This window comes from Gallinula chloropus (genome assembly GCF_964237585.1).
Source record: "Gallinula chloropus genome assembly, chromosome: 4".
Lineage (NCBI taxonomy): Eukaryota > Metazoa > Chordata > Aves > Gruiformes > Rallidae > Gallinula > Gallinula chloropus.
In genome coordinates this window covers 37,209,996-37,227,949 of record NC_140088.1, presented here as the reverse complement: position 1 = coordinate 37,227,949, position 17,954 = coordinate 37,209,996, and the positions used below count along the sequence as shown (strand labels likewise).

The following is a 17,954-nucleotide window of genomic DNA, read 5'->3' as shown; positions in this document are numbered from 1 at the left end:
CGGGACAGGATGCCGAGGACGGGAGTGGATGGGGGGCTCCGGGGATGCGGGCCAGAGCCGGCAGCAGTACATACGGGGGAGGGTGGGAGGGCCGGGGCCCTGGGGGGCGGCGGCCCTTGGTGGGGGGCGTCCAGGAGCGGCCCCTTTAAATGCCCCCGTCCCGCCCGCCCCATCCGAAAGAGGAAGCGGTGCCCGCCCCGCCCCGGGTCGCCCCGCGCGCTCCCTCACCGGCACCGGGGGACGCGGGTCTGGGGGCTCGGCCCGGGGGTGTGGGGACTGGGGACGCTGGGCACGGGGGTGCAGCTGCGGAGAAACTGATAGGAGAGATGGGCGCAGGGTTTGGGGGTGCTAAGGTCTCCCCCCGCCCCTGACACGCTCCAGGCGCCCCCCCAGAGCCAGCGATGGAGAAGGACCCCGGCTGCTGCCAGGAGCCAGCCAAGAGGGCGGAAGGCGACAGGCTGGGCACCGAGGGGATGGAAGCGCAGGTGAGGCTTTTTGTGGGGTCCCTGGGGGCCGGGCCCACGGCGTCGGTCCCCAGGGCTGACGGTTGGAAGTGATCCTGCAGCTGGACGAGTTTGTGGGTGCTCACCCCGACTACAACGAGGAGGAGGAGGAGCAGAAGTACTTCCGCCGCAAGCGCCTCGGTGTGATCAAGAACGTACTGGCTGCCAGCCTGGCTGGCACCCTCACTTATGGCGTCTACCTGGGTACAGCCCTGCCCCTTGCCGGGGATCCCCTGCCTCGTGGGGGTGGGGGTACAGGGGTGTCAGGGTAGGGGGTGACAGCAATTGGACCCCCGCTTCACTTGCCCAGGCCTGCTGGAGATGCAGCTGATCCTGCACTATGATGAGACCTACCGGGAGGTGAAGTACAGCAACATACAGCTGGAAGACATTGACCGCAAGGTGCTGATGGGCATCAACGTCACCCCCATTGCGGCGCTGCTCTACACGCCCGTCCTCATCAGGTACAGCACCCGGTCCTGCTCCCCACCAGCCCGCGGGCACGGGCGCCCACACTTCCCCTTCCTCACCCCGGCAGGTTTTTCGGTACCAAGTGGGCCATGTTCCTGGCGGTGGGCATCTATGCCCTCTTCGTCTCCAGCAACTACTGGGAGCGCTACTACACGTTGGTGCCCTCTGCCGTGGCCATTGGGGTGGCCATCGTGCCCCTCTGGGCTTCCACGGGCAACTACATCACGAGGTAGGCAGTGGGGACAGGGGGGGCAAATGGGAAGGGAGGACGCTGGGGCAGGCTCCAGCTGACGCACCGTGCCACGCAGGATGGCCCAGAAGTACTACGAGTACGTCAACTACAAGGAGGAGCACGTGCAGGAGCAGCAGCGCGCGCCACGGGGCGCCTGCAACACCTACGTCATCATCTTCCAGACCGTCTTCTATGCCTGCTTCCACGTGAGCACCGGCGGGGCGCGCAGCACGGGCAGGGGGCTGCACCGGGCGGCCCGGCACTGAGCATCCCCCCTGCTGTGTGTCTTGCAGCTGAGCTTCGTCTGCGCTCAGATGCCCATGTTCTTCTTCCTCAACAACTACCTCTACCAGCTCAACCACACGCTCTTCGGGGTCAAGCACTGCGGTGAGCACGCAGGATGGCGTGGTGGCACGGGGACATCCCAGCTGGGTCTGAGCCGCAGCATGGTGGCACGGGGACAGCCTGGCTAGGTCTGAGCCGCGGCGTGTCATGCATATGTGTGTGTGTGTGTGTGTCTCTCTCTCCCCTGAGCAGGGACCCTGAGCCACGGCATGCTGCCTGGCTTCAACAAGACAGTACTGCAGAGCCTGCCCCGCAGCGTCAACCTCATCATCGTGGAGAGCGCTCTGATGGCGGCTGCCTTCCTCGCCATGCTGGTGGTGAGTGCCAGGGACGGGCAGGGGATGGGATGGGATGGGATGGGATGAGACGCTGGCAGAGCCTGACCCACGGCTGTGCGGCAGGTCCTGGTGCTCTGCGGCTCAGCGTATCGGCCCACGGAGGAGATCGACATGCGCAGCATCGGCTGGGGGAACATCTTCCAGCTGCCCTTCAAGCACATGCGGGACTATCGCCTGCGCTACCTCTTCCCCTTGTTCATCTACAGCGGCTTCGAGGTGCTCTTCGTCTGCACTGGCTTTTCCCTGGTAGGATGTGGGGACAGGGTTTGGGAGGGGGGGTGACCGAGCAGGGACAGCCCTGTATGGGCAGCACTGAGCCAGTCCTTGCTGCAGAACTATGGCGTGTGTGCCCTGGGGCTGGAGAAGCTGGCGTACCTCCTCACAGCCTACGGCCTCTCTGCCTCGGCCTGCTCCGTCCTGGCCCTCTGCACATTGCGCCTGCGGCGACAGATCCCGCTGCTGGCTGGAGCCTTCCTCCACGCTGCCCTCCTGGTCACCCTCTTCTGCTGGGCACCCAAGCCGCGGAGCCTGGTCCAGGCACCGCTGCTCTACTCCATAGCCGTGCTCTGGGGTATGGGGAGTGCCCTCAACAAAACCAGCATTAGCAGTGAGTATTGGGAGGGTCCCCATTCCCCGGCATGGCCAGGTTGTGCTTGGCATCCCCTGGCACTGCAGCCCGGCGGTCCCCAACTCCTTGGACACATTGGCAAGGAGCAGGACATGCCCGCTGCAGCTGGGTCCTGCTGACGGTGCCTTGAGAGGGGACACGGGCATGGGAGGCGGATGCTGACGGCCAGTCTCCTCCACCGCAGTCCTCCTGGGAATGCTGTACGAGGACAAGGAGCGCCAAGACTTCGTCTTCACCATCTACCACTGGTGGCAGGCCCTGGCGATCTTCACCGTCTACCTGTGGTCGGGGCTGCCCATGAAGGTAAACACGGCTGGGTGGGCAATTCCTCCCCTTCCCCAGGCTGGCCCCACCTGGGACTCAGGGACACCACAGCGACTCCTGGCTGCCCCCTCCTGCAGGCCAAGCTCTCCATCATGCTGCTGACGCTAGCCGTGGCGGTGGGGACCTACCTCTGGATGGAACACAAGGTGGCACAGCACGTGGCCTACCGCTTGCCCCGCATCCCCCGCCCACGGCACAAGATGCGTGGTTACCGGTACTTGGAGGAAGACAACTCAGACGAGACTGGCTCAGAAGGCGACGACAACAAGGATGACAACAACAGTGATGACAATGAGTGCCTAGCACAGCGTGCCAGTGGGGACGAGTTGCCAAAAAATGACAGAGACCAGCTGAGTTAGAGATGCTGCGGCGTTTCCCCCTCCTCCTCCTCCCTGGCTCTCTGGGACAGAGGAGTGGGAATGCACCATGCTTCCCAACATCCCCAAGCCTGGATCTCTGTGGGATCGCCTCAGGCCGGGCCTGCGGCCCCTCAGACCAAGCCTATGGACCCTCAGGCCAGGCCCATGTCCCTCAGATATGGCTGGCAGCCCCTCAGGCCAGACCTATTGGCTCTTAGGCCAGGCCTGTGGACCTTCTGCCCAGATCTATAGCCCTTAGGCTGTAGCTGGCAGCCCCTCAGGCCAGGCCTATAGCCCTTAGGCTGGACCTATTGGCCCTCAGGCCAGGCCTACGTCCCTCAGGCCAGGCTGGCAGCCCCTCAGACCAGGCCTCCACCCCTCAGCCCTCCACCCACCCCCTCCCCGACCCCCCGGCTCGGTGCCCTTTTTCTCTCCTGCTCCTCAATAAACGTTTTCTTCCCCCCCTGCGCCCGCTGCCGCCGTACTTCGGCCTTGCGCGTCGCCGGGCTGAGGGAAAGGAGGAGGGGGTGCTGGGTGGACTACACCTCCCAGCGTGCACTGCGCCTCCCCGCGCGGTGCAGACCGGGAGTTATAGTCCACCTCCCCCCTAAGCGCTGACCCTTAGCCCCGCCTCCCCCTCGGCGGACTCGCTTACCCACAATCCCCCGCGCCCCGGAGGGAAGGGAGGCGGTGGGGGGGTGTCGGCGCGCTGTCACGTGACGCCGCCCGGGTGAGGAGGGAGGGGGGAGCCGCTGCGCATGCGCGCTTGCGGGCTGTTGTTGTGGCGGCGCGGCCGGGAGCGATGAGCGACAACGATGACATCGAGGTGGAGAGTGACGTAAGTCGGGACCCGCCGCGGGGACGGGAGGCGCCGGGCAACCCCCCCACACACCCCTAAAAACACTGCCCACCCCCTCCAGTGCCGGGGTAACGTCTCGTTTCTCTCCCTTTCCCTTCCTCCCTCCCCTCGCGGCCCCGGCGCCTGGGTCCCGTCTCCACCCGCCATCCTCTTCCTCTTCCTCCTCCTCCGCCTCCTCCTGCCGCTTCCCACCGGCCCGGTTCCCCCCAGGAGGAGCAGCCGAGGTTTCAGTCCGCGGTACGTCGCTACCGCCTCCGGTACCGGGAGCACGTGGGGGGGGAGTGGGAGTGCGCCTGCGCGGGGGGCGGGGGGGGGGCTGTGACGTGTGGGGGGGGGCCTGGGGAGGGAGGAGGGGGGGTAAGGGTTTGGGGGGCAAAGTCTTGGGGGGGCTGTGACGTGCGGGGCGGGGGGCGGAGCTGTGACGTGTTGGGGGGGTTATGACATGAGGCGTGAATGTTTGGGGGGGCTGTGGGGCTGGGAAGGGCGGGCAGGGGGTTGGGGGTGGAGGGGCTAAGACACGGGGGAGTTGTGGTGTTGGGGGGGGCTTATGACATGGGGGGAATGTTTGGGGGGTCTGTGGGGCTGGGGAGGGGATGTAGGGGTTTGGGGGATGGTTGCTGTGATATGGTGCTGTGATGGGTGCTGTGATGTGAGGGGGGACAATGACGGGGGATGATGATGATGGGGAACTTATGACCTGGGAAGGGAATGTTTGGTGGGACTGGGGAGGGCGGGTTCGGGGCGGGGGGCTGGGACGTGGTGGGGGACTGTAACATGGGGGAGAGCTGTGACATTGGGGGGGTGAATGTTTGGGGGAGACTGTGGGGCTGGGGAGCGCGGGTAGGAGTTTGGGCAGTGGGGGATCTCTCTGAGGGGAGTATGTGTGGCGCTGGGTCTGTTTTGAGGGGGTTGAGGGGGCAGTGGGGAGTCTCTCTGAGGAGAGTATGTGTGGGACTGGTTCTGTTTTGAGGGGCTTGGGTGGCAATGGGGGGTCTCTCTGGGGGATATGCATGGGGCTGGGTCTGTTTTGGGGGAGTTGGGGGGAGTGGGAGGGTCTCTGGGGGGGTATATGTGGGGCTGGCTCTGTTTTGGGGGAGCTGCCTGTGTCTGGGGGTGTCATTTGGCAGGGTGTGGGGGTGTAGGGGGTGATGTGGGGGGTGCTTTTGCGGGTCACACAGGGTTATGCTGCTTGGGGGCACGGGAGCAGGTGGGGGGGCTATGCTGGATTGTTTGGGGGGAGTGTGGGACAGAGGGCTCCCTGGGGTGCCCCACACTCCCACCATACGCCCCGGCTCTGCCCCCACCCCGCGGCGGGGCTCCGGGCTGCGCCGGCAGCAGGAAGCTGCCCCGGGGAAACCGAAAGCAGCGGGAGTGCCGCGCCACCCTCCCACGCCCTCACGCCACCACGGAGCCGGAGGTGTCCCGACGGTGTCCCAGAGGTGTCACGGCTGCCATGGCACCCCACCGAGGAAGGGCTGGGGGGTTTGGCTGAGCTCCCCCCATCTCCCTCCCCAGCTCCTGGCACCCCGCCCGGAGCTGCCAGCATGGGGCTTTGGGGTGAAGATTGGCAGCCTGGCTTCTCCTGCCACAACCCCTGTGCTGGGCAGCTGCCGAAACAGCTGGGGTGGGGAAGGAGGGGAGCTGTGGGGGTGCCTCCCGGGGCGCAGCACCCCTCTGGACTTGCTCAGGCTCCGCTCTCCTTCCCAGGCTGACAAACGGGCTCATCACAACGCGCTGGAGCGCAAGCGCAGGGACCACATCAAGGACAGCTTCCACAGCCTGCGGGACTCCGTCCCCTCCCTCCAAGGAGAGAAGGTGAGTTTGTGGAGCGCGGTGGGAGCTGGGCCAGCAGCTGGACAGGCATTTCTACTGTTCCTGGGGGTGGGTCACTCACCCTGGCACTGCCCGCTCGCTGCCGGCCCCAGTGCTGCCCAGCTTGGGGTTGGGGGGTTTTCTGGGGGGGCAAAGCAGAGGGGATGAGTCCACCTGTTTGCGGCTGGATCTTCTGAGCGCAGGGCAGCTCTGCTTGCTGGGACTGGCAGCGCTTTGCCCTTGTGACAGCAGCTTCTTGTTTTGGGGTGCAGCTCTTGGGAGTCTGGTCTCCGGTGGGGCCGGGAACTGAGGTTCACCAAGTGCCGTGAGCACAGCGGAGCGTCGGCAGAATCCTTCCAGCGGCTCTGCGAGTGGGAAGGGGCAGGCAGAGCCCCGCTGGGAACCCCCGGGCTAGGTCTTTATCTCGCCTCTGTCCTTTCCCACTATTGCAACAGGCATCCCGGGCCCAAATCCTGGACAAAGCCACAGAGTACATCCAGTACATGCGCCGGAAAAACCACACACACCAGCAGGACATCGACGACCTCAAACGGCAGAACGCCCTCCTGGAGCAGCAAGGTGAGCAGGGCCGTAGTGGGGGGTGGGAAGCATCCCCCCCCGGAGCTGGGGGTGCCATGGGGGTGCCACAGCCAGCGCGGTGTCCCGGCACGGTGTGCCGCAGTGAGCGCAGCATGACGCGGTGCCCTGCCTTGCAGTGCGGGCGCTGGAGAAGGCCCGGTCGAGCGCCCAGCTCCAAGCCAACTACCCCTCGACGGACAACAGCCTCTACACCAACCCCAAGGGCAGCGCCATCTCCGCCTTCGACGGCGGCTCCGACTCCAGCTCCGATTCGGAGCCCGACGAGCCGCAGAGCAGGAAGAAGCTGCGCATGGAGGCCAGCTAGGCCCCCCTGCCGCCCCCCGCTGCTGTCGGCTGCCTGCCCGCCAGCTGCGTAAGGACTCTCTCTCCCTTCTCTTGTAGAGGCTCTCGGACTGCAGCTTCCCAGCCCTCCCCGGCCCCTTCCCTGCTCCACACACCGGCCCTGGGGGGAGCCGGCCAGGCAGGGCCTTGCAGCGCCCTCCCAAGACTTGGGGGGGGAAGAGGGGGGATCCTGGGGCCGTGAGAAGATGCCCCTATCACCCTCCCACAACTAGCGAGCCCTTCTCCCCTCGGATTTTCTATGAGCGTTTATATTTATACCCGGGGACCACAGCAGTCCTGAGCTGAAGGGCAAGGCTGTGCAGAAGCTGGGCAGCCCCCCTTGCCCCCCCTAAAAGGCTCCCTGTGGGGAGCTGTGCCTGCGCCCCCCCCCAACTCCCCCCCCCCCCTTTTTCCCCTGAAAAGAAAGTGCTGGGGGTCTCGCTATTTATTTTCTGCGTGTGCAATTCCACCTGCCCCCAGTGCCTGCGAGAGCTGGGGGGGGGGGGGGGGTAGCACCCGCACCCCCTCCCTGCACGGCTGGGTTGGGTGGTCTGCGTGTGTGTCCTGCCCCCTCTTCCTTCCTTCCATTCCCCACCCCCCAAATGCCTCCCCTGGCCCTTCCCCACCTCCGTGGCGTTTTCCGAACTCTAGTGCCCCATCCCTGCCCCGTAGGTGACCCCCGCCCCTCCACCCCCACCCCCCCCCCATTTTGATGCCATTCATTCCATGGATCTAAGGTATGTTGTACATACTGCCCAGAGTTGTCTTGCAAGTTAAGGCTTCCCTTTACTATAAGACTATAAATAATAAAAGAAAAAAACCCAAACTTATTTTATTCTTCCCCATGGTAGCCCTGTGCTCTCGGGGGGGGGAGGGGAGGTGGCACCGAGGGCAGCTGCTGGCAGGGGCTCAGGGTGGGGGTGTCTGGAAACAGACCCCCCCCCCACCTCGGTGTCACCTCCTGCCCCGTGTCCCCAGGGCTGCTGGCGGTGGCACAGAAGCAGGGGGGCAGCTGTCAGTTCTGGTTTATTGATGCCAAAAGCTCCGCCGCGTCCCCCTCAGCCAGCTCGGTTCCTGCCAGGAGGTCAGTGGGGCACCCGGCACAGCTACGGTGGGAGCCGGCGGCCACGGGCCGGGCCGCTTTTTGGTATTGCTAGCACCCTGAGCACCTCGCTCTGCCCGTCTGCGCCACACAGTCCAGGGGCAGCGGGATCCCTATTCAGCAGCGGCCGCTGGCTCCAGGCTGGGCACAGGCTGCTGCAAGAAATGCATCACCGCTCTCGCCACCTTCTCCGGGACAACGTTGTAGACGGGGTGGGTGGGCTGCTGCAAGAGAGAGACACCGAGGAGCTTAATTCCTTTTTTCCTGGCGTTGCAGAGGACAGACAGCCCAGCCCTGCCTGCCCTGGCAGCTCGTGGTGATAACCCAGCACCTACCAGGCGGTTTTCGGGGACCCCCAGGACCATCTCGTGGTGTAGGTCACCGCTGCCAAAGTGCTGGGCGAGGGACAGCCCACTCAGGCAGTAGCAGGTGTGGTAAAAGTCTCGGGACCTGGCAGGGAGGACATTGGGGTGCTGAGCGAGGGTCCAGGGCACCAGGCAATCCCCATGCGTGTGGGCAGTGCTGGCAGCCCCCCATGCTGGTACTCACTTGCCTGGCTTGTCCACCAGCCCCCCGGCCGGGCACTGGCAGCAGAGGAGGATGTATTCCTGCAGTGCCAACTGGTCGAACATCCAGTGGCTCATGCTGAGTGCTGGGTCCTCTGTGGGAGAAGCCAGTGAAAACGCCTGACGGGACCTCAGGAAGGTGAACCCCACACACACACGCCCCCAGGGCGCTCCTGCGCACCCCAGGGAGCCACGGCAGCATTTGCTGCTGAAAAGCCCAAGGGGAAGCGAGAATTCCCCCCGCAGTTCCCCAACTCCCCAAGAACATGGAGACACCAGAGTTACTTCGTGCTCAGAAACACCTTCATCCACCCTCAGAGATGCTGTCTGGGGGATGTGGGAAGGTGGGAGTGCCCGTGGCTGACTCACCCCTGGCATGGAGGGCGCGGTGGATCAGGGGCAGGAGGCCGGCTTGCCAGAACGAGTAGCACCCATCCACCAGCTTGTTGCAGCGACCCTGGAAGCCGCCCTCAAAGCTCATCTGCCGGCTGGTCACCCAGCGCTGTGCGGGATGGACAGGAGTGGGTGCCAGGGTGAGGACACGGAGCCCCGCTCTGGCACCACCAACCAGCTGAGACCCCCTTCCCCACGTCGTGCCACTCACCAGCAAGGTCTTCAGGTTCAGCAGATGTTCCTTCTTGAGGATGACCAAGGCTGCCATGCCACAGAAGGTGTATCCACCATGGGCCTCCATGCCTGGCACCCCGCCCATGCCGCCCTCCCAATTCTGGCACCTACATGGGCTGCGTGGTCAGGACAGCACCAACGGGAGGGGCCGACCCCCCATCCCACACCCATCCCTGCGTACACTGGCTCTCACCTCACTATCCACTCGGCCGTCCCGGCAAAGAGCGCGGGCGTGAGGATGTTGGTCAGCGAGGCCACGGCAGCAGCGCAGTAGGCACTCCTGCAGGAAAACAGGTGCTCAGGGCCGCGGCACCCCTCCGGCGGGCACCGTTCGCCTCCCCCTCCCCGTGGCGCTCACCCACCTGACATCCACCTCGCCACCAACGTGCATGAGGAAGGAGCCATCCGACTGCTTCAGCGAGTGCAGGTACTCCAGCAGCTTCTTCCTGCAAGAGCCAGTGAGCTGCAAGGGGGGCAGGGGGCACACGTGTCCGTCCTGCCTCCCCCGGCTTTGCGCCACCGGCCCTACCTGTCGATGACGTTGTACGCCTCCTCGGTGCCGATGATGCAAAGCGAGTTGACGGCGGCATAGGTAGGGGCGAGATGAGGGAGCTGGCCGGGGCCCCCCCCAAAGCCGCCCTGAGGACTCTGGCAGCGGCTCAGGAACTGGCAGACGCTGGGGGGGGCAGGAGAGGGTGGGGAAGGGGCTCGGTGCTCCCCAGCATCACACCTGGCACCCTGGGGGGTGACATTTCTCACCCGGGGGGCAGAGATCCCTCCTCACACCTCTCCGAAGCAGCAGCTCCATGGCTTGTGCTGGGACAGAGGCTGGCCGAGCCCCAGTACCTCCAATTCCCCCCCTCCTCCTGCCCCCCCGAAGGTTAAAACCAGGGGTTATCTCTCTCCCCTCATCTCTGTGCATCACGAGATGCCAGAGCGCGAGGCGCTGGCCGGAAGAATAGGCGCCATTGACGTCCGCAGGGGAGACAAAGCGCTCCTTTGCTGCCGCCAGCGCACGGGGACAAGGGGAGCTGGCACCTCCGGTGTCACGCGGGTGGCCCGCAGGACCTCTGGCTGCGGCTGGCCCTGTGGCGGGGGTCCCTAGGTTGTGTTCTCCCCACCCTCTGGCACTCGCCGTGCCAGGGCCACTTACTCAGAGGCGACCGACTCGGGAATGGGCTCATCCAGCAGCTCCAAGCTGTGCAGGATCCAGTAGCAAAGCCAGGGGCGGCTGGCGTCCAGGCACTGCCGGGACCAGAGGGGACAGTCAGGGCGGCTGTGGAGCAGTGCGGGGTATGGGGGTGCAGGCAGAGCTCCCACAGGACAGGGTACAGGCAGGAGAACCCCCAAATCTGCTGCGGGGACGAGTGCGACCCAAGGGGACGCTAGGAACCACTGCCCCAGGTAACAACCGCCCGGTAACAACCCCGGGGTGAAGGGTTCACCCCGGCCGGAGGGCAGAGCAGAGCCAGCAGCACCGCCAGCGCCACAGGTACCTCGTAGGCTTCGCTCAGCTGCCGGAGGCCTCTCTTCAGGTAGTGGTAGTGTTTCTCCCGCTGCAGGATGAGCCTGGAAGACAGGGCAGGGCTCAGCAGCCAGCACAGCTGGGGCTGATGCCACCACGGGGCAGGAGCCCGCTGGTCCCTCGTGTCGGGGGGGGGGGGTCTCAGCGGGCGCTGCAGTCAGTGGTTTGGGCGGGGGGTGGTGGTATTTATCCTGCTGGGACGGGAACTTACTGCGAGGTGGGGTGGTTCGCCTTGTAGGCGTTGAAAATCTCCTGCACGATGTCCTCCACCTTGCTCTGCAGCCCGCGACAGGGGGGATGGAGACCACGGTGAGCTCCGGGAAGCAGCTCAACCCCTTCCCACGCCCCTCCCCATGCCCCCCCACACCGGGGTTCCTCCAGCTCCCGGTCGCTCCCGTTCCCGGCCAAAGCGGCTGGAGGCGCCTGGTCCCGCCCAGCGCCGGGGTTCGGCGGAGCCCCGGGCACCGTCCCGCGGCGGCCTCCGAGCCCGGGAGCCCGGCGCGCCCCGAGATCCCCCCCCCCGGTAAAGCGCCGGGGCCTCCATCCCGCGGCTAACGCCGGGACGGCCGCAGGCAGCCGCGTCCCTGGGGCGCCGCCGCCTCTCCCCCCGCCGGGGCCGTACCGGGCTGGGGAGGGCGGGGTCCGGTCGCGAACCCCCCGCCCCGAGCACCCACAGCCCCCGCCGGGCTTCCCCTCCCAATCCGCCGCGGGGCCGGGCCCCTCCTCCCGGCTGATTCCCTCCCCGCCGCCCCGCACCTGCTCGACAGAGGTGGCGGTCCGCACCCCGTCGTCCTGCAGCCGCAGCCGCCGCCGCCCGCCGGTAGGGGAGGGGGCTCCCGCCATGCTGCGGGCGGGTCGCGCCGCGCCGCGCCGCCGGGGGACGCGGGACGACGGCGGCCGGGTGTGGACACGCGGCCCGCCCCTCTGGCTAGACACGCCCCCTTGAGCTCGCTCCGCCCTCCCCGAGCTCGCTCCGCCCCCTGATTGGGCCAGCCCCCTCAGGATGGCCCTGCCCCTACATGTGGCCCCGCCCCCGCTTGTGGTCCCGCCCCCTGGGGCTGACCTCGGCCCCTGGTTGGTCCCTGCCCTCAGGTTGGCCACGCCCCCTGACTCTGGTCACGCCCCGGGCTGGCCCCGCCCCGCCCCGCCACCGCCCGGCTGGGTTGCGCCTGCGCGCAGAGCCGCCTCTCGGGAGGGGGGGTGAGCTCTGCGTCACCGCGCTGCTGGCTCGCGTCACCGCGCCGTGACGTCATGCCGGGCTACCTGGCTGGGGCCTAGCCGGCGCCGCGCTGCCCTGTTGCATCATTTCAGCGCCGCGGTGAGCCGTGCGGTGCTCCCGTAGCGCGGCGGCGGCGGCGGGGTGGCCGCGCTGGTGCGGTGTCGCCGTAGCGCAGCTGGAGCAGCGCGTCGCGCCGCCGCGCACCGTGCCACATTGCGTCACGCCGTGCCACACCGCGCCGCGCTGCCCTTCCGGGCCTCAGCAGGCTGTCACTGCACGGCGGTGCTGCCCCACGTCAGCGCCTGGCATCGTCACCGCGCCGCCACCGCGTGCGCTGCGCCCCCGCGCCATGCGTTGCGCCCCCGCGCCATGCTGCGCCGCGACGTCCCAGTGCGCGCATGCAGCACAGTGCCCACTGCAATGTCCCACTGCACCCCAGCCCGTGGGGACACCCAGGGACACCCCACTGCAGCTCCCTGGGTCACCCCAGGGTCCCCCAGCCCCTTCTGCCCCCCCCCTCCTCGGGGGGGGTGGGCATGGTGTGTCCCCAGACATCCCCTCCCCATACTCCCTGGCACGTCCCCGTGACCCCTGAGCATCCCCCGGTGCACCCTGGTGTGCCCACTCCATTCTCCATCACGGTCCCGGGTGGATCCACAGTGCTCCTCCTCTCCCAGCGCATCCCCCCTCCCAGCCCCTCGGAGCATCCTCCGGTGCTCCCCGGCGCCCCCGCCCCTCCCCGTTCCCTAAAGCATCCCCCAGTGCATCCCCCGCGTCCCCCTCCCGGCCCCTCAGAGCATCCTCTGGTGCGTCCCCGACGTCTCCCCGCTGCTCCCTCCCCTTCATCCTCCTCCCGGCGCCCCACACCGTCTCCCGGAGGGTGCCCCCGGTGCATCCCCCGGATCCCCGCGCACCACCCCCACCACCCACCTCCCCTCCCCGTTTCCCACAGCATCCCCCGGTGCATCTCCCGCCCCGCGCCCCGCCCCGGTGCCGGCCCGGCGCGGCGGCGGCGGCGGCGCAACGCTCCCGCCCCCGGTAGCGGCGGCAGCGGCGGCGCCCCCGGCCCGCCATGGCCAAGCAGTACGACGTGCTCTTCCGGCTGCTGCTGCTGGGGGACTCGGGCGTGGGCAAGACCTGCCTGCTCTGCCGCTTCACCGACAACCAGTTCCACCCCGCCCACATCTCCACCATCGGTACCGCCGCACCGGCACCGTCGCGGGGGGACGGGGAGCACCGGGGAGTGGGGCTGGGGGCGGGGGGGGGGGGGGGGGGAGGGCGCGGGAACCGGGGAGAAGGGAACCCCGGAGCGCCGTGGGAACCCCCGCAGCGCCGAGAAAGCTGTGGGCACCTGGGAGCTGCGGGCATCGGGGAACCGGGTGCACCGGGCGGCCGCAGCGCCGATGAAACGGGAAACTGTGAGCACCGGGGAACGGGGAAACAGTGGGAACCGGGGAGCCGTGGCATCGGAGAACCGGGAGCACCGGGCAGCCGCAGCGTCGGGGAACCGGGAAACTGTGGGCACCGGGGAACGGAGAGCACCGGGCAGCTGCAGCACGGGAGAACCGGGGAACCAGGAACACCGGGCAGCCGCGGCACGGGGAAACCGGGAGCACTGGGCAGCTGCAGCACGGGGGAATTAGTTAACCGGGGGCACCAGGAAGGCAGGCAGCCGGGCAGCCGCGGCACCGGGAAACTGGGAGCACTGGGCAGCCGCGGCATCAGGGAACCAGGAGCATCGGGGAGCCAGGGCACCAGGAGAAGTGGGGAGCCACAGCACCGGGCAGGCACAGCACTGGGGGATCGGCAGCATTGGGCAGCTTCTGCGCCGGGGAACTGGGAGTACCGGGGAACCGGAAAACTGAGCACCAGGGAGCTGCGGCACCCGGGAGCCGGGAATCTGGGGATACCAGGAATATGTGGCATCGGGGAACTGGCAGCACCGGGAAACCAGGAAACCCGGAGCACCGGGCAGCCACAGTGCCGGGGAACTGGGGAGACTGGGAACATCAGGAAGCTGTGGTACTGGGGAACTGGGAAAGTGGGGGCACCGGGGAGTTGCAGCACTGGGGAGCTGCAGCACCGGGGAGCTGGGGGCACTGGGGAGCTGCAGCACTGAGGAACTAGGGGCACTGGGGAACCGCAGTACTGGGGAGTACTGCTGGAGCCAGCACCCATGCAGTGACCCAGCACCAGGGCTGCCTGCCAGGCCTGGGACCGGCCATGGGCACCGGCACTGGGCTGCTGCTGGAACACTGGGCCATGGCAGGGCTCTGGGTGGTCACAGGCCCATTTGGCAGCACAACATGGCTTGGGGTGGGCCAGGAAAGGGTGGAGGGACCGGAGGAATGGGTGACAGCAGTCCTGGGGACCCCGAAGCGCCCTGTAACCTCTCCCTGTCCCAGGCGTCGACTTCAAGATGAAGACCATAGAAGTGGATGGCATTAAGGTGCGGATACAGATCTGGTGAGTGCAAGTGTCAGAGGGGGAAGGATTTGGGGACGGGGGGGGTGTCTGAACCCCACTGCCTCTCCCAGGGTGGGGGCTGAGCCCTGACCAACTTGTGCCACAGCGGCAGCGCTGACCCGCTCTCCCCGGCTGCAGGGACACGGCGGGGCAGGAGCGGTACCAGACCATCACCAAGCAGTACTACCGGCGGGCGCAGGTATGGGGCAAGGGAGGGGGCTCTGACCATGGCACAGGAGAGGCAAAACTGAGGCACAGGGCATGGGAGGTAAATGGCTGCCCCTCCTGCTTCCCTCAGGGCATCTTCCTGGTGTATGACATCAGCAGCGAGCGCTCCTACCAGCACATTGTGAAGTGGGCCAGCGACGTGGATGAGGTGAGGGTGCAAGGGGAGGGCTGGGTGGGGGTCCCCTCCATGGCCGGGGGGGGGGGGAGGGCGGGGGGTGTCTCATACCAGCCCCTCCTCCCCCCCAGTATGCACCTGATGGTGTCCAGAAAATCCTTATTGGGAACAAGGCGGATGAGGAGCACAAGAGGCAAGTGGCCAGAGAGCAAGGGCTGCAGGTGAGCGGGGGCTGGTGTGCACTTCCGGGGGGGGCCAGCCACCCCCCCACACCCCTAGCATGGTCAGAGCCCCCCCTGCACTCCCCAGGGACCCCAACAACCCTCCTGCAGCCCTTCCTGTGCCCAGGGACACCCCTGCTCCCCGCAGCATGGCCAGGGCTCCCCAAAACCCCCAGCGTATCCAGGACACCCCCGACCCCACATGGATCTTGTGTACCCCCAGGGCTGTTCTTATTACTCCCTGTCACCCCCCCAGTGCATACAGGGACCCCCACCCCCCTGCACCTCTGGCATGGTCCCCTGCACCCCCAAAGCACCCTGTAACCCCACCTGGCTATGCTCCTACACCAGGCATCCCCCCCACCCCCAGTGCCACCATGGGCAGCACAGTCTGTCTGTCTGTCCACGCCTGGCTTTGTACATGCCAACGAGGGGGGGGTTTGGGGGTGGTAGTGTCATGTGTGTGTCCTGTGTCCATCCCCCCCAAAATCATGGTGCCGCCGCTGGCCCCTCGCCCCGCAGCTGGCCAGGGAGTACGGGATGGATTTCTATGAGACCAGCGCCTGCAGCAACCTCAACATCAAGGAGGTGCGAAGTGGGGGGCTGTGGGGGGTCCGGGGGAAGCCAGGGGGGGTCCCTCAGGTCACCTCCCTCCTCTCCCGCAGTCTTTCACGCGGCTGACGGAGCTGGTGCTGCAGGCACACCGCAAGGAGCTGGAGGGGCTGCGGCCCCCCCCCCGCACCCCTGCCCTGGCCCGCCTGGAGGAGGACGAGCAGCAGCCCCTGGGGAGTGAGGACAGCCCCAAAGCCTGCTGGTGTTGAAGCCTTCCCCCCCTCCCTTAATCCCCCACCCTGGGCTGTGTTGGGGGGGAGGGGGGCAGGGTGGGTGCGGGATTGGGGCAGCCCCGATGGAGGGGGTGGGGGTGGGGGCTGCAGGTGCCTGGTGGCAGGGGGCGACCTGGGACCCCACATGGAGATGGTGGGGGTCGGGCAGGCATCATAGGGGTGCCCCCCACCCTGGCACCGTGCTTCCCCTTGGTGTGGGGGCATGTGGGGCGGGGGGAGTGTTGCGGGTGCTCTGTGTCCACCCTGTGCCTGGGGACCCCACCCCTGTTTTACACACACAGTTTGCAGAATAAAGGTGACGCTGGCGGTGCGGGCGGCTCGTGTGCTGCCGGGGGGGATGGGGGGGCTGTGGTGCCATGCTGGTGGACGGTGCCATGATAGCTGTGCCACGGCAGGGCCCCTGGCACCGCGGGGCACCCAGGCCATGGCAACCTGAGCGGTTATCAATAATTGAGGCTGCTCCGGCGCCACCAGCACGGTGTCCGCTTTCCAGGCCGGGAGACAAGTCTGTGGGGCACCATGCCCATGGGGCACTTTGCCCACCACCACTGCCTGGCCAGGCTGCCAGCTTGGCTCTGGCTGCAGGAACAGCCCCATGGGGATGCAGGACAGGACCATCGTGGTCAAACAGCGGGCACCAGGATGGGGGTGGGCACCAGGATTGATGGGCACCAGGTTGCTGCCTGGCACTGGGATGCTGCCCAGCACTGGGCTGGGTGAGTACTAGGATGTTGGTGGGCATTGGGATGTTGGTGGACGCCACAGCAGGTGGGTACCGGCGTGGGTACTGGGACCGGTGGACACTGGGACTGGGGGACACCGGGGGGGGGAAGGCAGCAGGTACTGGGATGGCAAGCGCAGGAGGCTCCAGGGTAAAGCCAGGGCAGCCCTAGGGAGGAGACATGCTGGGGCAGCCATCCCCCCTCTCCATCACCCCCCTGAGTCCAAGTCACCCCCTCCTCTGCCCCGCGCATCCCCAGCTCCCCGAGTCCCGTTATTTCCTGACTCCCGGGGTGTTCCCAGCCCTCGGGCACAGCCTGCGCCAGGCTGGAAGCACCGAGCCCCACAGCATCCTGCAGCTTGCAGGCACAGGGAAGAGCCGTGCGTTATCGAGGCCGGCAGGAGCATCACCTTGGCCCCGTGCCACCCGCGCCCTCCCCTGCCTCTTCCGTCCCCCCTTGGGTGGGTGCCAACGGGTGGGACAGCTCCAGTTTCTGCCAAGTCACTCTGGGGCAAGGAAACCTTTGAAGCCAGCGCGTCACGTGGGCACCGGGCAGCCCTTAAGGCGCGTCAACGGGCGCGGGGGAAGGCAGACGCGCACCCGCAGCCATGACCGTCCCCATCGCCAAGTCCTTCTACGACCTGAGCGCCACCTCCTTGCAGGGGGAGAAGGTGGACTTCAACGTCTTCCGGGGCCGCGTGGTCCTCATTGAGAACGTGGCATCCCTCTGAGGCACCACGGTGCGGGATTACACCCAGCTCAACCAGCTCCAAGCTCGCTATCCCCGGCGGCTGGTCGTGCTGGGCTTCCCCTGCAACCAATTTGGCTACCAGGTAAGTCCCTGGTGGGAGGGGTGGGGGGCACCGCAGTGCACGGCTGTGTGAAAAAGGGGGGGGGGGGGGGGGGGGAACCCCAAACCCCACGCCCACGGCATGGTCCCCGTCTCCTCCTTCCCCACCACAGGAGAACGGCACCAACGAGGAGATCCTCAACAGCCTGAAGTACGTGCGGCCAGGGGGCGGCTTTGAGCCCAACTTCACCCTCTTCCAGAAGTGCCAGGTGAACGGGCAGGACACCCACCCCGTCTTCGCCTACCTGAAAGCTCACCTGCCCGCGCCGGCTGACGAGGCGGCACACCTGATGACCGAGCCCCGCTTCCTCGTCTGGAGCCCGGTGCGGCGCTCCGACATCTCCTGGAACTTCGAGAAGTTCCTGGTGGGTCCTGAGGGGGAACCTTTCCGGCGCTACAGCCCCCGCATGCCCACTGCCCAGCTGGAGCCCGACATCCAGCGTCTCCTCAAGCTGGCCAAGTAACACCGGCTCCGGCATCCACCCCGCCGGCTGCAGCCCCCCGGGAACGCCCCAGCTCTCTGCCGGGTGACAGCCCCCTCTGAAACCATCATGGGGAGGGGACTTGATGGGGGCAGAGGGTTGGGGCGACTGGGGCAGCGTGGGCCAGCGGCAATAAACATGCCGGAGGGAGCGCACCTGTATCTGTGTGGTTTGTGGGGGGCTGCAGAGGGTGAG

At 67.2% G+C, this 17,954-nt stretch overlaps 5 protein-coding genes across 6 annotated transcripts; 4 read left to right on the top strand and 1 right to left on the bottom strand.

Annotated features, from left to right (window-relative positions):
- Nucleotides 1–290: 290 nt before the first annotated feature.
- Nucleotides 291–3,662, top strand: UNC93B1 (unc-93 homolog B1, TLR signaling regulator). 2 transcript variants are annotated; one of them, XM_084263899.1, is made up of 11 exons: nt 291–485; nt 566–707; nt 814–967; nt 1,042–1,203; nt 1,283–1,412; nt 1,500–1,593; nt 1,744–1,868; nt 1,953–2,135; nt 2,340–2,496; nt 2,702–2,820; nt 2,919–3,662. In XM_084263899.1, the coding sequence occupies exons 1-11, from the start codon at nt 402–404 to the stop codon at nt 3,198–3,200; spliced, it is 1,632 nt and encodes a 543-aa protein (XP_084120025.1). In that variant the 5' UTR covers nt 291–401; the 3' UTR covers nt 3,201–3,662. The 2 variants fall into 2 exon arrangements, with proteins under 2 accessions (XP_084120025.1, XP_084120024.1); XM_084263898.1 differs by having other exon boundaries at nt 2,223–2,496.
- A 340-nt stretch (nt 3,663–4,002) lies between these two features.
- MAX (MYC associated factor X) lies at nt 4,003–7,612 on the top strand (the record flags this gene model as incomplete). Its single annotated transcript, XM_084264121.1, has 5 exons — nt 4,003–4,038; nt 4,270–4,296; nt 5,767–5,874; nt 6,327–6,450; nt 6,588–7,612. 5 exons carry the CDS (start codon nt 4,003–4,005, stop codon nt 6,773–6,775), a joined length of 483 nt encoding a protein of 160 aa, XP_084120247.1. The 3' UTR covers nt 6,776–7,612.
- LOC311191822 (protein farnesyltransferase subunit beta-like) lies at nt 7,606–11,501 on the bottom strand. The gene is made up of 12 exons (XM_084264118.1): nt 11,369–11,501; nt 10,824–10,888; nt 10,584–10,656; nt 10,241–10,332; nt 9,617–9,763; nt 9,450–9,533; nt 9,281–9,367; nt 9,065–9,194; nt 8,830–8,962; nt 8,444–8,555; nt 8,230–8,344; nt 7,606–8,118 (listed from the first exon to the last, which is right to left on the bottom strand). The coding sequence occupies exons 1-12, from the start codon at nt 11,453–11,455 to the stop codon at nt 8,008–8,010; spliced, it is 1,236 nt and encodes a 411-aa protein (XP_084120244.1). The 5' UTR covers nt 11,456–11,501; the 3' UTR covers nt 7,606–8,007.
- A 1,402-nt stretch (nt 11,502–12,903) lies between these two features.
- RAB15 (RAB15, member RAS oncogene family) lies at nt 12,904–15,703 on the top strand (the record flags this gene model as incomplete). Its single annotated transcript, XM_084264120.1, has 7 exons — nt 12,904–13,027; nt 14,237–14,297; nt 14,436–14,496; nt 14,596–14,673; nt 14,772–14,861; nt 15,384–15,449; nt 15,527–15,703. The coding sequence occupies 7 exons, from the start codon at nt 12,904–12,906 to the stop codon at nt 15,680–15,682; spliced, it is 636 nt and encodes a 211-aa protein (XP_084120246.1). The 3' UTR covers nt 15,683–15,703.
- Nucleotides 15,704–17,030: 1,327 nt separating this feature from the next.
- GPX2 (glutathione peroxidase 2) lies at nt 17,031–17,865 on the top strand. Its single transcript, XM_084264119.1, has 2 exons — nt 17,031–17,260; nt 17,391–17,865. Exons 1-2 carry the CDS (start codon nt 17,036–17,038, stop codon nt 17,739–17,741), a joined length of 576 nt encoding a protein of 191 aa, XP_084120245.1. The 5' UTR covers nt 17,031–17,035; the 3' UTR covers nt 17,742–17,865.
- Nucleotides 17,866–17,954: the final 89 nt, after the last annotated feature.

What these genes read in the sequence shown, in the direction of transcription:
- LOC311191822 (XM_084264118.1), bottom strand. Translation starts at nt 11,455, where the DNA reads ATGGCGGGAGCCCCCTCCCCTACCGGCGGGCGGCGGCGGCTGCGGCTG. An exon ending in GGTGGCGAGGTGGATGTCAG is followed by an intron (nt 9,368 to 9,449) that starts GTGGGTGAGCGC and finishes GTTTTCCTGCAG; the next exon opens with GAGTGCCTACTGCGCTGCTG. An exon ending in GGGTCCCCGAAAACCGCCTG is followed by an intron (nt 8,119 to 8,229) that starts GTAGGTGCTGGG and finishes TCTCTCTTGCAG; the next exon opens with CAGCCCACCCACCCCGTCTA.
- UNC93B1 (XM_084263898.1), top strand. Translation starts at nt 402, where the DNA reads ATGGAGAAGGACCCCGGCTGCTGCCAGGAGCCAGCCAAGAGGGCGGAA. An exon ending in TCTTCTATGCCTGCTTCCAC is followed by an intron (nt 1,413 to 1,499) that starts GTGAGCACCGGC and finishes TGTGTCTTGCAG; the next exon opens with CTGAGCTTCGTCTGCGCTCA. An exon ending in TCTGCACTGGCTTTTCCCTG is followed by an intron (nt 2,136 to 2,222) that starts GTAGGATGTGGG and finishes TCCTTGCTGCAG; the next exon opens with AACTATGGCGTGTGTGCCCT.